Below are 15,896 nucleotides of genomic sequence, written 5' to 3'. Positions count from 1 at the left end.
GCAGCAAGATGGGTGTTTCCCAAGCAAAAGCCTGGTGGGGATGGGGGAATCGAACCGAAGCAGCTCATGGCACGTACTTGATGGCTTCTTGAGCACCACCAGAAGCCCTGAGCACCCAGTGCCAAGCGCTTGCAGCAACGCTGGCATTATATCCGCACCAGCCTCGCCTGCGGGACAGCCCCGGCTGTTTGGCGAGAAGTCTGCATTTCCCGACTTTATTTACTGCTTTGTTTAAACGCGCTATTTGCAACTAAGCCGTGGCTGCACATTGCGTTTTGTTCTGAGGTTTGCTTATGATGTGGCAGGGAGGAAAGTTGTTTGCCCTTGGTTGACTTCACTTTGCACCTCCGGGAAGGAGAAGGGAGGCAGAGTCTCCTCAGTTACTTTGAAATGAAATATACGGTGCTCATAAGCAGGTAAAGCCTTCAGAGAGCATGCACAGGCCAAGGTGACACACAAACTCTCCTGCCGTTGGCGCTGCAAATTGAATATATAATAAGACGGCACTTGCCAGGGCTGATGCATTTCGTAAGACCAATGATTTGCTGTGGGCATGGAGGAATTTCTGCCTCACCAGAAGCACTGCGGAGCCCGTATCCTCTCCGACGTGATCAGTGAAAGAGCTGTCATTATGTTTGCTGAGAGCGGAGGGCAGTGTCCTCTGCAGGACCCAGGAACCCATGGTTTTCTCTCCCAATCCATAGGTTTAGCGAAGCTGCTGCTGTTGAGGACTGAAGATAGTGCTGCGGGAGCAAGGTCCACACCAGCTCTCACCAAGGCGTGACCACATCCACTACCAGGCAGAAGAGGGTCAGAGCTAAGTGTCCGTGGGCCAGCTCCTCCTCGGCTTGACTGGGCGACAGGGCATGTTTCTGCATCTCGCGTAGGTCTGACTGTTGGCAAAGCAGCTTTCAGAGTGGCAGGATGCTCCTCTTGAGTGGAACAAGCTGTAGCTTAACCCTGTACCTACAGCACAGCGTGCCTGTCTTCATTTCTGCGGCCAGATGGACGTCAGCTGGACTGGGACTCTCTGCCAGCTCACGGAGCGGCCCCAGGATATGGCCCGTTTCGGATACCCATGGCCAGGGGAGCATGGCCAGCAGTGTGTGTCCTACCTCCACGGTGCTTGCTGCGTGCTGGCTGCTGCCCATCACCGTGCTTTTCCCCGGCACTTCAATTAGGACCAGGAGTTTGATTGCAGGATGCAGAACCAGCTGGAGAGACTGATGGGGATGCAGGAAGGAAACAGCAAAAAACCATCCACACCTCTTCAAAACCAAAAAAAAAACCCAACCCTTAAAAACTCCAGAGCTTATTTTTATCCTTGAAGGAACAGCTTCAAAACCCCAAACTCTGTAACCGGCTCAGTGCCGGGGGAGGCATGGGGCAAGCAGACACCAGTGGTCTGTGCCCAGCATCACCCCACGCCGTGCCCCTCGCAGCCCAGCAGCGAGCTGGCTGTGCAGAGAGCTAGGGCGACCCCGGGGCTATTTATAGCAAGTTAGAAATGAACATGGTTTTTATATCATTATGTCTTTTGCAGAGCTCTGTTCTTACAGGAAAATATTTCAGGAATCCTGAAGGAAACGGGGAGGCAGAGGGAGCTGTATTTTGGGTTTAAAGGCTGGAAAGGGGCTCGCTGGCCCTGCAGCAGTGCACCCAGGGCAGGGACCATGCGGGCGCTGGGCTGGGAAGCAGCTGCCGGCCGCCTTCCCTTGGGCGCTGGGCTGGGAAGCAGCTGCCGGCCGGGAACTGCCTTCCCTTGCATAACCGCTGCATTTTTTTCCCCATCAGTAATCTATTGCTCACTGCCACCCCGGGGGGGAACAGCCTGTGTGTATGGGAGGCAGGAGAGCAAATATGGTAAAATATTTGGGCAGCTTCCCTAGGGAAAAATCCTGAGTCATTCTTCTAAATTACACTGGGGTCTTTATTGTCCCTGGCCGTGGCGGGGGGTTAAGGTCGTGCCTCAGAGACTTGCCCACACGAGACCTGGTGCACAGCAGCGCACTGGAAGGTCGAGGCACGTCCACTGGAGCCGACAGCGTCCCGGGGCCACATCCTTGTGCACAGCCTGCCAGCCAAACCTGCCGACGAGTCTTAGCACGCTCCCGTGTCCGCCTCCTCCTGACTCAGGGGCAGCTTCTGCCTCCTTTCCAGATGGCCTAGGCAAAGAGATGTCCCCAAAAAGCCCTGTCCCTGCAGAGCGGCCGGCGTGGGGCCAGGCGAGACCCCACCAGCAGCACACCCTCCTCCCCTCGGGCGCTGAGCTGCAAATCACTTGAGCTTCCTCCTAAACTGGATCAACGGAGAAATGCTCTGACACCCTTATTCCTGACCACATGCGTGTGGACTTCGTGCTGTAGCTGACCCGATCCAACTGAAAGGCAAACAAACTGAGAGAGGGAATGGGCTGCTCTGACTTCCAGATATGCCACGTCTCTCTGTTCCCTAGATTTCTCCCAGGACGCTACTGAAACGTGTCCCTCACCACTGGAGGCATTCACCCCTCGCTCATGGTTAGACCGGACTAACCACACTGTTTAGCCTGCTTGGATGGAGAAGGATGGTGGGAAAAAACCCCAACCGAAACCCAATGCTTTCCTGCTGGTCTGAGCAAAGAAGCAAAAAAACCCAGCAATGCCCATGAGCCCTTTCCAGCCACCACTGCCAACTCCTTGGCTGATGAATGACTCGGTGCACGGTCAGCACCTGCTCGCTGCAGCCACCGCTGCAGGCCACGCAGCGCGGCAAACCCCGGCAGAGCCACGCCACCACCCCGGAGGACACCCTGCCGTGCCTGCGGGTGCCCGCACGTGCTCCCCTCTCCCACCACACTTGAAAAGCCTCCCTCTCCTCCCTGCTTTTAGTTTTGTTTGCGTTGGGCAAAACCTAAAAATTTAGGAAAAATTAGGAAAAACTAAAGGTGGGCAGGGAAAAGTCTCTTTTCATCTTTTGTGTTTCCCAGAGCGTGTTTTGCTAAGGGTCTGGATTGGGTCTAGCGAGGCGTGCGGTACCTCCCTCTCTTCAGCCTCTCCATTCCAGCCTTGGTTAATGCCTCACTCGTTATCAGCCCCAGCTCCTGTTTTCCTTCATGGATGTATCTTGGCACTTTCAGTGCAAACTGAACTTCGTTTTCGCTTTATCAGGACCAGCTACTCCGTACACGGCTTAGCCGACGTTAATGAGAAACTAATTCTCTGTCCTCTGCTGGGTGGAATAAGTGACCTTTCGATTGCAGTTTAGCAAAGCATGGGTCCCAGCTGTGGACGTCTCAAGGTCAAGGAAAATGCTGATCAAGTGAGGAGAAGTTTTGGGGTTATTATTGAACCTGGGAGGCCCCTTCAGCTCCACCTGCCAAGAAAGGGCTGAGTTCAACCTTGATTTTAAGAGGTGATGGGCAGGACACTGCTGGGCAGCCTCACCGCATCCCTGCTTGCCAGACTGAGGGCTGTGAATCTGGTCACAAAGGTGATTTGTGGCTCTTAGTGATTTTTTTTTTTCCTGCCTGGGACCTCCAGCTTCAGCAAAAAATACTGGTGGAGATGTAATGACCGTAAAGATAGTCCTCTGTGGAGGCTCACTTGGAGAATCATAGAATCATAGAATCATTGAGGTTGGAAAAGACCTCTAAGATCATCAAGTCCAACCGTCGACCCAACACCACCATGCCCACTAAACCATGTCCCTAAGCGCCTCATCTACTCGTCTTTTAAATACCTCCAGGGATGGGGACTCCACCACTTCCCTGGGCAGCCTGTTCCAATCTTTAACCACTCTTCCAGTAAAGAAATTTTTCCTCACGTCCTATCTAAACCTCTAAACCAGAAGACCCTGTTGTTCTCCTGGGCTCTCTGGACACCTCACTGAACAGTTAATACCCAAGTTATCTGCTGTCACATCACATCCCTTCCCCAGGTCTGGCCTGGAGCCTGCAGTCCCTCCAGGAAGCACTTCATCCATCACATAGGCCAGCTCTTGTGTTGCTGGAGACACCGTTTAGCTCCAGCCATGCCCTGACACCCCTCCTGGTTCTGATGGGGTGAGGAGAAGATAACAGAGTCCCTCGTGTTCCCGCTTGGGGCTGCTTTCCCAGGGCTTTGCAGAGGGAAGCAGGCACAATTTGTGAGACCTTTGACCATCTCAGTCATTGCTCCCTGCCTCAGTTTCCCCTCGGGTAGCACCCAGAGTCCTTATCCACCCCATGTCCCCCGGCTCTGCTCCTCAGCACCCTCCACGCTCCCCAACAGCCTCTGGGCTCAGAGCAGTAAGGGTTTCCATCCCAGGGCTCATCTTCATCACCCCATAACCGCTCTCTTCTAGGAGACACAAGCTTTACAGGGAGGAGCTGAACCTAACCTCCCCAGCGGCGCCGCTGCCGCTCCGGCCGGAGGCCAGCTGGCTCCAGTTCCACCTGGGCATCAGCCGGGACGGGCTCTACCCGCGCTCCAGCCCTGCCGTCAGCAGGCTCCTCCGGGACATGCAAGACTTCACCACTATCAGTGCCGGTAAGCACCCTCCTGCCGCAGGGATGGGGATGTGGCCATCGGGAGCTGCACAGGGCTGGGGGTCTCCAGCCCCCCCAGGTCACTTTTGCAAACGAGGCAGGGGCTGTTGCTCACCAGAGGAAGCCCCAAGCCCTGTGCCGGCTTCCCGGCAGGTTTTGTGCTGTGCTGTGCAGTTGCCGTGCCCTTACCTTGAGATGGGAGGAAAGACTTGGCTGCGACCCTTGATGCAGCATTTTTTGGTGCCAACCATGCCGGGGACCCATTGCATGGAAGTTTAGTCCCAACAGGCTGCCTCAGCCATCCCCGAGGGGACTGCACCCCTCGCCGTGCACCGATGGTACCAGGGTTGCCAGGCTGGGGCAGCACGGGCAGGCAGGAACGGGCAGGCAGGAACGGGCAGGCAGTGCCTCCCTGCATACCCCATGCTGGGAGGGGGGTCAGCAGCAAGAGACTGAGCCCAGCAGGGTCTCACCGCTCCTCCTGCCCTTGCAGACTACAGCCAGGACGAGAAAGCGCTGCTGGGGGCCTGCGACTGCAGCCAGAGTGAGTGTGACGCTTCGGGTCCCTGCTGTCCCCCCACATGCCATCGCTTCCGCTGACCCCAATGCCCAACTCCTCCGCCCTAACCTCAGCAAGGGAAACGTAAAGCCAGGCAACACCAGCCCCTTCTCCCTCCAATTAAACCCTGCCACCCCAGATGTGGGTGCCAGGATACCAGTACGCCACTGGTTTCTACTGGGGGGAGGAAAAAGTCCCCAAGAGGACGTAACAAATGGCTGTTGGGAGAAGTGCTGGAGGGAAATCTCCTCTATGGCCCAGGGGAGAAGGAGAGAGGAAAAATAACTGCAGAAGCAGAGGGGAGAAGCACCAAAGCAGAGGGGAACAGCTGGAAGGAGCGATGGGATGCGCTCACCAGGGTGGAAAGCTGAAATCGCACCGGAGTGTGTAACCGGTGCTTCACACCGGTTACCTCCCCCAGCTAACCGCGGGGGAGGCTTTCCGGGCAGCTAACGTCCCGTTTCCTCCCCAAGTCGTGAAGCCCAGCGGCGTGCACCTGAAGCTGGTCCTCAGGTTCCAGGATTTTGGGAAAGCCATGCCGGGTGTGTGTAGCCGGTCCTTCACACCGGTTACCTCCCCCAGCTAACCGCGGGGGAGGCTTTCCGGGCAGCTAACGTCCCGTTTCCTCCCCAAGTCGTGAAGCCCAGCGGCGTGCACCTGAAGCTGGTCCTCAGGTTCCAGGATTTTGGGAAAGCCATGTTCAAGCCCATGAGGTAAGGCACACCAGCAGAGCCCCCACCGAGCCCCCCCGCCGCCCCGCATAGCCACGAACCAAGGAGCCCCACAGCGAGGGGTGCGAGCATCCTTGGCAAGGACAGGCACGCCACAGCCGTGTCTTTCCTCTCCTGCGCTCAGCTACCTGGACAGCTGAAAAGGTTTAATTATTATTGGCTGCTTGCACCATCACAGAGCCACACGCAGATGAACACCGGTGTTCCCACACTGCTTATTGACGTTGGAAGTTTCTCAGTTCATAGATGCCAGACGGTGAAGGACTTTGGGGCAATTTGCTGTTAGGGACTGCCCATTTCTTCCTCTTCCCCAGCTGACTTTGTGTTTTACCTTGTTTCTCCTTGGATTCCCCGGAGTATTTCCAAGAAATAGCCATCAGTCCCGGTCACCTCAAACAGGAGTTTTAAATTGGTTCTGCACTTATTTCTAGCCCCTTAGGACTCTTCACATTTATTCCCTCTCACTTTACTTTCCGTGCACAGGCAGGGCAGCTGGCAGCACACCGACTGTGATGGTTTGCTCATCCAGAAAGCAGCCAGCTCCTGTCCCGTTGGTTTCCATCCACCTCTGCCCAGTGTCCGGCAGGTCTGGGAGGTGAAGGAAAGCGTCCCTGCACTCAGCTGAGCCAGGAGGGCTCAGCAATGCCTGTGGGCTTTCCTGTGATGTACAGCTGCTTGGGAGGCCGAGCATGCAAATTCACATAATACATATATTGGGGCACTGTGTGACAGCCAGAAAATGAAATTAAAAGAGCTGGGGTTCCCATCTCAGGGATATGAGAGCATCAAACCTGAGCTCTTTTCTGCCTCCCACAGGGATGTGAGAAGTGCAGCATGGCCTCTAGCATCCCCCGGTGTTATACCCACTCGAAACGCTGTCCTAAGTAAGTGGGTCTAAACTCTGGCACAAATAGTTTTAAAGCCCACAGTCAGCCCTTCTGCCTCCCTCACCCACCCGGCACTGAGCCAGGGCACAAGCACTGCTCCCCGGCACAGAGGGTTGGCTCCAGCTCAGCACCGGGCACTTTGGGTCCTGGTGCTGCAGCTCTGCCCGGTGGCCCTGGCACCGGCGTGGCCACACGGCAGCTGTTCCCAAGCACATCGGCTGTCCCTGGGTGCACTGTCCTTGTGCCACCACTTTGTGTCCAGGCTGCCTCCAGCTGCCCTCACCGGTGCCTGCCTGCCCTGCCGGGCCCGGTTAGATTAACCCCCTTGATCTCTCCCAGGCAGAAACGTGATGAAGAGACTCCCGAGGACTTTTTCTACTTCGTTGACTTCCAGCGGCACAACGCAGAGATCGCCGCCTTCCACCTGGACAGGTAGGGGCCTGCCGCGGTGCCTGCCTCCTCCGGCTGCCAGCGCCTGGTCTTCTGCCCATGGAGAGCTTGGGCATGAGGAAAGCCGTGCTGAGTCCTGCAGAGCTGCTTGGCCTTAGATAAGTGATTGCTTTGCAGCACCCTTTTGGGAGCTGCTGCATTACCTGGGGACGGGGCAGCTCTGGCTCTCATCTGAAGCCCAGGATCAGCTTTGCCCTGGCCGCTGCATGAGAACAGGCTGGCAGATGAAGTCCAGGTTGCAGATGGGTCAGGTATTTGTCACACGCACGTGGTCCCTCCCATGCATCAAAGCGCAAAGATGAGCTCTGGGTGCAGCCTTGATCCCCTCCCGGTACGGGAGTCCCATGCTCAATCAGCAATCAAGGCATGTTTTGGATTGAGATAAACTGCAGCGATGCAGTTTCAAGCCCTCAGCTAATGAGCAATTAACCTGGCACCTCTTCCCAGCAGGCTCTGTATTTCATAAAATCAAAAATACCCTTATTAGAAGAGGAGAGCAGCAGCCTTCTTCCCCTCAATGGGATGAGTATTGAACATCGAGGAAAGTGATCCCTGATGATGACAGTGGATGGGGCTCTCCAGTTCCCACACCCAACTTATATGATAAGCAGGACTAATCTGTAAGTCCTGTAGCTCAAACTGAGCGAGGGAATGAAGAGAGCTGAACTCCCTTTCCAGCTCTGCCCCTACATCACCCCAGTGACTCTAGTTGACTCACCTACCATCAGCTTGCGTCTCTGCATCCCAGCTCCACCGCCAGAAAAATGAGGCCAGACTGCTTTTCTGAAGTGCTTTGTGGTTTTTAGAGCTGAAAGATGCTAGATGAAAGCAATTTTTTCTTTAAACATTGCTCAATAAGTAACAGGCAAAATCCTGTTTTGTGCCAGATTCTCAGAAGCAGAGGGCATTACCCAAGGAGCAAAGCACAGCATTAGCAGTTCACCCCGTGTTACTGACTCAGCAATCAACAGCGGCTTTCCATTCACTGACATAAATGCCTGCCTGCCCCGGGCCCTGATTTTTTTTAAGAATATTTGAGATGAATCAGTTGGGCATGAGTGCCTCCGAGTGGGGTGATCACTCCTCGCCTCCTGCTGTCTCAGCCGCATTGTACCAGGTTCAACACATCTTTGCTCCGTGTCAAACCCAACATTGTAGAAGGGCCTGAAGGGCTGTTCTGCCTCCCCAAGGACCCAGCTTGCGTACAAGGGGATGGGAGAAACCGGTTAGGGAAAAGACATGAATCCTGGAGAACATCCAGATCATTCCAAGCAGCAGCTATTAAAATACCAAAACCCGAACTCAGCTGCATTTTGGTCCAGAGGGTAAAATGATCCTGGCTATTTGCTAGAAAGAAGCTGGGAGGAAAAAAAACCCATGTGAGTGCAGTCATCAAAAGGCCCCTGGTTTACCAACGGAGGGACGAGGGCCGCATCTGCCGTCCCACGTTGCTCTCCTGTGCAGTAACGCCCCTTTGCACCGCAGGCTCTGAGCAGCCGTCCCTTTTGTGCAGGATCCTGGATTTCCGGAGGGTGCCGCCCACAGTTGGGAGGTTGATCAACGTCACCAAGGAGATCCTGGAGGTCACCAAGAACGAGATCCTGCAGAGTGTCTTCTTCATCTCACCAGGTAGGCGAGCGCTTGGCTGCCGCGAGCTGGGACTAGGCATGTTGGTCCATGGTGGGTGGAAGGGCAGGGTCTGCAGGCAAAAGGGGCCAGCAGGACTTATGCTGTTGAGCAGAAATTAAAGTCTTGGGTGAAACAGATGTGCAAAGACATGGTTACAGCAGAGGTGTCCTTCAACCTCTAGCTGGAATTATCTGCCAGATCTACTCGCCTGCCCAATTTTCCCCAGCCTTTCCCCTAGCATGGGACCAGGTCTGTCCATCAACCAAAACCCAGCTATCCTCCATCGATCCTGCCAAACGGCAGTTTCGCATCCATGATGTGGTTACATATGCCACAGTATACACAGTCACCGTCACGCGATGGGGAAGAGGCCAGTCCAGGCTACCTTGCAGCCTCCTGCAGATCGTAGCTCCTTTCCCCAGTTCTCCTCCCTCTTCTCCTCCCAGCCAGCAACGTGTGCTTCTTTGCCAAGTGCCCGTACATGTGCAAGACTGAGTACGCGGTGTGTGGGAACCCTCACCTCCTAGAAGGGTCCCTCTCCGCCTTCCTGCCGTCCCTCAACCTGGCGCCACGACTCTCCATCCCAAACCCATGGATCCGGTCCTACTCGTTTGATGGAAAAGAGGAGTAAGTGGGTAAATGATGCTGCTTCCCATATCTGCATTGCAGGGAGCGCGTGGGAAGGAGAATAAGCAGGGTACAAACACACAGAGATACATACAGAAATTGTATGTCCAGGCAGAGGAAGGCCAAGGTTCAGAGATTGCCCATAATTAGTCTAATAACTCTTAATGCCTGGGCATTGACTGGGTTTGACTTCCAGTCTCCTGCACGCACAAGGACGGAGATTTAAGTCGTCCTTCTCTCCATCTCTGCACGGGAGACCGGCTTTGGGGTGCTGTTGGGACACAGCAGCAGCAACTACTAAGTGCATCTCCCCCTTCTCCTCCATCTCCTACAGGTGGGAAGTGAATCCGCTCTACTGCAACACGGTGAGGGAGATCTACCCCTACAGCAATGGCAACCGCCTGCTTAACATCATTGACATGGCCATATTTGACTTCCTAATAGGTATGATGAAGGGGGAAATCACGTTCCCTCATTCCGTGTGGGCCTTCAGCATCAGTCTGTCTGCCCTCCCATGCCACAGTGTTTCTCAAAGCCATCCCTTCTGCTCCAGAGACAGTTTTGAGAGACTGCTGTCTCCCCACAGCCAGCCAGCACAACCCCTCCTGATGCGCGGGCGAGGGGGAGCCCCCAGGCCCACCCCAGCCCACTCCCCGGGGGGGTCCAGCAAGATGAAAGCAGCAGCTCTGAGCATCTTAGACACTTCCAGCAAGGCAACAAGTATTTCACACAGATCTGAAAAAATATAGGATAGTTCAGAAAATTACTTGGTCACATGCAAGGGAAACTCTGTTCCTCTGTCTGCCCTTTACCAGGGAACATGGACCGTCACCACTATGAAATGTTCACCAAGTTTGGGGACGACGGCTTCCTCTTACATCTGGACAACGCCAGAGGGTGAGGCTGTGCGAGGACACTGGGGAGGTGGGCAAGGGGCTGGGCAGGCACTAAAGCTCTGCAGTCTCTGCTTATCCCCCCAGGTTCGGGCGGCATTCCCATGATGAAACCTCCATCCTGGCCCCGCTCTCCCAGTGTTGCATGTAAGTGCCAGCTTCATCTTCCTTCCCAGACACGTTGGTGTTCCCACCGTAACGGACCGGCAGCGCTTCCTGCTGGAAGTCACCCGGGCCCGGCTCCATCCAGCAGCACAGCGAAGAGCCCCTGCTAATCCCAGCCAAGGGGGCAGGCCAGACACCGGAGCACGGGAATCACGAGTTGTCCCCGAAACAGGGATTAAGCTTTTATATCAGTTCGAATATTAAGCTCTGTTGTGCTGCAGCCTGCTACAGTGTCGTACAACTATCCTTCCTGGATACTTTCCCGTTGAAGTTAAAAGGCCTTGCAAGTGTAAAAGCTTTCACTGACAGACCAGGAGACACTGTCCATTGGATCAAACCCTTCCAGAAGGATCTCCTAGCATTTCCCAGCCCATCGGCATAAGGTGCTATCAGCCCCATTCGTCTGACACGAAGCTCAGAAATCTCCATCCAAAAGCCTGGTAGAACTTTAATACAGCTAATCAGGTTTCTTCTTCCCATGGCATTACGCAGAAGCTCATAAATTTTACTATTTGAATCCTATCTTCTCCCTTTATCAATTCATGTAAATCATCAGCTGAAAGTTAAATTTAAGAGACAGAAAAAGCCGCTCTTCCCTGTGGTTTTTCTTTAGGAGATGCCTAACCTATTTCCTCGCTGTACCTGCTCCATCTCAGCGTAAGGGTGTTAACTGCACTCTCTCCCCATACACTTGTATTACTGGATCTCATTTTAAGAACTGTTATTTGCACCCAGTGAGCCTTTTCATTTATAATTGCAGGCTCACAGTGAATCCTTCTCACGAACTCCTATTTTGTGCCATTTAAATTAACTCTGCCTCTTAATTTGACCTGTATACAGTAAGATCCACAGGTCAGATCCTTCCTGTTCTTCCAGATCCACCTCCCAGAAGCTCTTCTTAATTTAGTTCTCCTTGTAAAAGACAGTGGTAAGACGACCTGCAAGTCGCACCTTGTAATAAGCCAACTAGGGCCAAGAACAGCGTAAAAGCAACTCATGCTGCCTGAGAGAGATACACAGAACTTCATTTCCCACAACAACCAATCCATTCGGAGTGGAGGAGCATCCAAAAAACACTTGGAAAGGAAAGAAAAAGTTTTCCTTGAGTAAGTAGAGAGGCCACAGATTTCAGCCTGCCCTGACCAACTATCTGGACTCAGCCCACAGTCACCTCCTTGTTCCTACGTGAAGTCGAGCCGTGTACACCTAAGTAGGAACAAAGTCCTCCAGCCCCACCGGACAAGAGGGACCACTCAAACCACAGGGGTGCTGAATAACAGGCCGCTTGCTTCCCTGTTAAACACGTTCATCTCGTTCCCAGTTGAGTTCTTCTCTAAGTTTGGCTTCCAGCAAGATTTAAGTCTTCTGGTATTTCTAGCTACCTTTCACAGCTCCCACGCCAGTCCTTGTCCCACACGTTGAAGTCTGCTGCTCTCCTCTCCCGGCATTGCTCCGAGTACAGTAAATGGCACAAATACAGCCATGCAGTAAGAGATGGTCCTTTTCCTGAAAGGGTCAAAACCCTCAACGAGGAACAGATAGGCCTGGAAACAGCCCGCAGTTAACCTGGCTCATGGATCTTCTTGGCTGATGAAGTCCCTAGAAGGCTCTGGTTCAAATCTTCAAGAATTCAGTACAACAGCGAGGTTACAACTGCCCTGTGGGCGAGGAGCAGGGCCGGTGGCAGGATTTCCATCTCGTGCTCCTTTCCATATTCTGCCTGTTTCTTATGTAACTGTTACAGCATTAAATAAGCCATTCCCCACAGGGCCAGACTATCCTGTTCTCCACCTCCAAGCCCCGTCACTGTTCAGACAAGAGCAAACACAGCTGGTGTTTACCCACAGCGGCTCCTCAGAGTCACCCCTTGCCTAGAAGGAGAGTGCACGCACGCTCGTTTGCTGCAGTTCACATCTGCTCTGCATAAGGCTTTCTCTGGCAGCAGCAGAACCTCACAGCCGTGCTCCGGCAGTGATTTAAAGCCTCGTTGCCAGCCTTAAGCACTTTATCAATTGATTATTTTTTGCAGGAATATTAAGGCAAGCCTGGCAGCGGGCAGCCAGGACAACAGCCACAGTTTAAGTCACCTGCCCCCGTGCCAGCACCGCGCAGGAGGCAGCCGGTCGCAGCACCTTTCTCCCTCCCTTGTGCAACGCAACAGGCATCACTGAGCAAAGACACACAACCTCGCTTGGCTGCTCCAGAGCGCTGCGGGCACCTGGTGCAATTCAGCCACTGCTCGGCCAGGCAGAGCAGCAGCAACAAGGCCTTTCCCCTGGCATCTGAACAGCATGTGTCCTGTTAAGAGTTGCAGAGAGCCAGATCGATGCCCTGGGTAAATAACAGGCATACAAAGGCAAGTTCTGGAGCTGGTTAAAATGTTTCTGACTACACCTTTTTCCATCTGAAAATTCTGGCTCAGTTAAATAGGAATGGCTCCACAAACACGATCTACTTTGTTACCAAAATTTAAAGGGCAATAATTAAAACCACTGATTAATTTCAGTGTTAGAGATGCTGAAGTCAAAACACTTTTGCTGAGGATTAAACAAATGATTTCAGAATACTTAGTTTCGTTCCCAGAAGTGTTCCAAGATTATAGCTTTCCATCCCACTTTCTGTCAAAGGGAAATAATATTTAAGTCTCAGTACCTCTTAAGGTGAAAAGTCACAGTTAAATCAGTTCCAGGAAATATTCCCTCTTTTTGCTCAGAGTTTTGACAGAAGAATTTTTTTCTCATTCACACCTTTTCCTTTTACCTCCCCCTCTGCCCCCACCCCATAAATGTCATCCTTGGGAACATGGCACCACTCTGCAGTAATCTGGGGAACTGGGTCATCTCTTGACTTGGAGGAAAAACACTCATTACTGAGACCTTCTATCATGTTTTTCTCTCTGATGACAGAAGTCTGCAGTACAAATACTCTGCAGTCTGGAAAAACAAAGCAGCAGAGGTTTCTGCAAAAAAAAATTTCATTTCCTTCAGAAAGGGAAAGCTTTTGTTCCACAGTTCTTTGTCAAGTATCTTCACCCATCTCTGCCCTCCCTCCTTCCCCTACTACCAAGGGGCTCAGACAGCTGGGTCTTGCTAGGATGCAGCGAGAAGTTTGCATTAAGATGTCCAATTTCTTTTTTTCCAGAATAAAGAGGACAACGTTATTACGACTCCAGCTCTTGGCTGAGCCCGAATATCGGCTCAGCGACGTGATGAGGGAATCTCTCCTGCAGGACCTCCTGGCACCTGTCCTCACCGAACCCCATCTCTTGGCTTTAGACAGACGGTTACAGCTTATCCTGAAAGCTGTGAGGAAATGCATAGACACGTATGGAGAAGTCAAGGTGGTGGCCAACGACACGACGCAGCCCGAGGCTCCTGCATCTGACAAAGTGAAGCTGACCACTTAAACAGTCTTTAACTCATGCTCAGAGGTGGGGAAAACCCCTGCAAGGCAAGTGTTTTAAAAGCTGGTAATTTCCATCTACAAACGCTTGTGGAGACTGACAGGGGAAACTCTTCAGAAGATCTTCAAGAATCACACTGGGCTTCTATGCTGGGTACTCAACCAAAGCTTCTGTGCCTGGCCAGTGTGTTGGTAAGTTGTGGTCTGACTGTAGCAGACCTTTACAACCTGAACACCATCTCTCTGGTGGAAAAGGAGCGATCTCCTGTTCTGTAGTTGGTCATGCCCTTGGGAGGGCGGGGGAACACGTGGCCATTGGTTTGCTCAACCCACACGGGATCTCGGTCTTGCTAGTGAAGGACACAAACTAGGTCCAAGGATGAGGCTTGAATAAAGAGATGCCACGAGCATTTTCGTCTTACTAAGTCTCTGTTCTGTAATCAAGACTGTGTATTTGAGAAAAGAGCAATCTTACTTCACAAGGGCAGTACCTGCCACTGAGACAAGACATGTCGATTCAGCATGGTCAGACTGAAGAGCATCTGCCCAGTAATCACCATCAAGCCTGTCCGTTGCCTCTTGGTCTCTTCAACAGCGACCAACCCACTCCACTCCGATCTCTGCACATCGCTCAAAAGCCCACTGCCTCACAGGGCAGTAAAACCACTTCTACTTTTACCTGCCTCATGGGTGGAAGAGCCAGTCTGGGTTGTAAGAGAAGGGCAGGTATGTGTTGCCTTTGACCCCAACAAAAAAAAAAAAAACAACCAAAACAAACCACCAAACCAAACTGCTCAGAGGCATAGGACTGTATTCACAATCCAAGAAGCCACCCACTTCTGGTGAAAACATTTTGCCAAAGTGGGGGATCTATCTCAGGTCATCTCCTCACTTCTCATAGCTTTAAAATCCCTTAAGTTGTCAGAAGTCCCTGGAAAACAGAAATGGTACACCCCCACCCCACCCCCCATCTCTGTGCATTTTGAGGAGATGCAATAGGAACTGGAGACCAAAAAAGAAAGAAAAAGTGAGAAGGGAGTTTTTGGAGATCTTTGAATTTGTAGTTTTCCCCTTGCCTCTCAAGGACAAGGCTTAAGAATAGTTTGATTACTGAAGCTCTCTTTAATAGCTTTTTCCTTTAACTGTTCAAGAACGATTGCACTGAGCTTTTTGGCAGCCTAGGGAAAGTGGTTGAGAACTTTGTTGACAATTTATCATCCTTAAGGGGAAAAAAAAACAACCCACCACAACCAATCTACTAGAAGCTCATTCTAAACTAACCTTTAAGTTAAACAAAAACCATCTACAGCACTGCAGACCTTTCAGAGGAGAATCCTAAAACCATAGTACAAATGTTGTCAGGCAGCAGTTGTTAACAGGTTCTCAGCAAGCTGCTGCACCTACCACTGGCTCATTTTCGCATGGGCTGGAATCCTGCCCAACCTAAAGGGAACTCGGTGATGCTGGCAGTAAGTGCCTGGATCATGCAAGGAAGGAACAAAGCTTGTTTGGCCACAGCTATCGTTTTTCACAGGGGACTGTGCTGACATTTAATTCAGCTCCACAATAATTCTACAATACACATCTCCACACTGTAAAACTACAGAACAGGCTGTAGTCGTAATTTGAGTACGTCCCTACAGGTGCCTATTCTATTTATTTGCATGAGGAAGTATGGAGTGTTTCTACTTAGCAAAGAGATTCCTCCAATATTCTAAAGCCACAAGGGTTAGCAAAAAAACCCCACACAAACCCAACCAGCCAAAGAAAAAAAAAAAACCAAAACACAACCAACCCACCACGCTCCCCTTTAGTCTCTCCCGACTTGGGATTCAGCCATGTCCTTCCATTTCCAGCTTTCACAAAAGCAAGGTTTTAGACAGTCTCAATCAAACAGAATTCTCAACGTTGGTGAGCTAACAGACCTTTTTACTCTTGTGGACAGAGAATAGATGAAAATAAAACGATTTAACTCACTCAAAAAAAAAAAACCAAAACACAACCAACCCACACCACGCTCCTTTAGTCTCTCCTGACTTGCGATTC

At 52.1% G+C, this 15,896-nt stretch overlaps 1 protein-coding gene across 1 annotated transcript; it reads left to right on the top strand.

Moving 5' to 3' along the window:
* The first annotated feature begins 1,004 nt into the window (after nt 1–1,004).
* FAM20A (FAM20A, golgi associated secretory pathway pseudokinase) lies at nt 1,005–14,569 on the top strand. Its single transcript, XM_009283509.2, has 11 exons — nt 1,005–1,102; nt 4,324–4,508; nt 5,001–5,051; nt 5,701–5,779; nt 7,024–7,116; nt 8,648–8,763; nt 9,210–9,390; nt 9,725–9,834; nt 10,206–10,287; nt 10,371–10,430; nt 13,590–14,569. The coding sequence occupies exons 1-11, from the start codon at nt 1,005–1,007 to the stop codon at nt 13,852–13,854; spliced, it is 1,320 nt and encodes a 439-aa protein (XP_009281784.1). The 3' UTR covers nt 13,855–14,569.
* Nucleotides 14,570–15,896: the final 1,327 nt, after the last annotated feature.

Source organism: Aptenodytes forsteri, unplaced genomic scaffold (assembly GCF_000699145.1).
Source record: "Aptenodytes forsteri isolate BGI_AS27 unplaced genomic scaffold, ASM69914v1 Scaffold86, whole genome shotgun sequence".
Classification (NCBI taxonomy): domain Eukaryota; kingdom Metazoa; phylum Chordata; class Aves; order Sphenisciformes; family Spheniscidae; genus Aptenodytes; species Aptenodytes forsteri.
The sequence above is the reverse complement of the archived record's forward strand: the minus strand, read 5'-3'. Positions and strand labels throughout refer to the sequence as shown.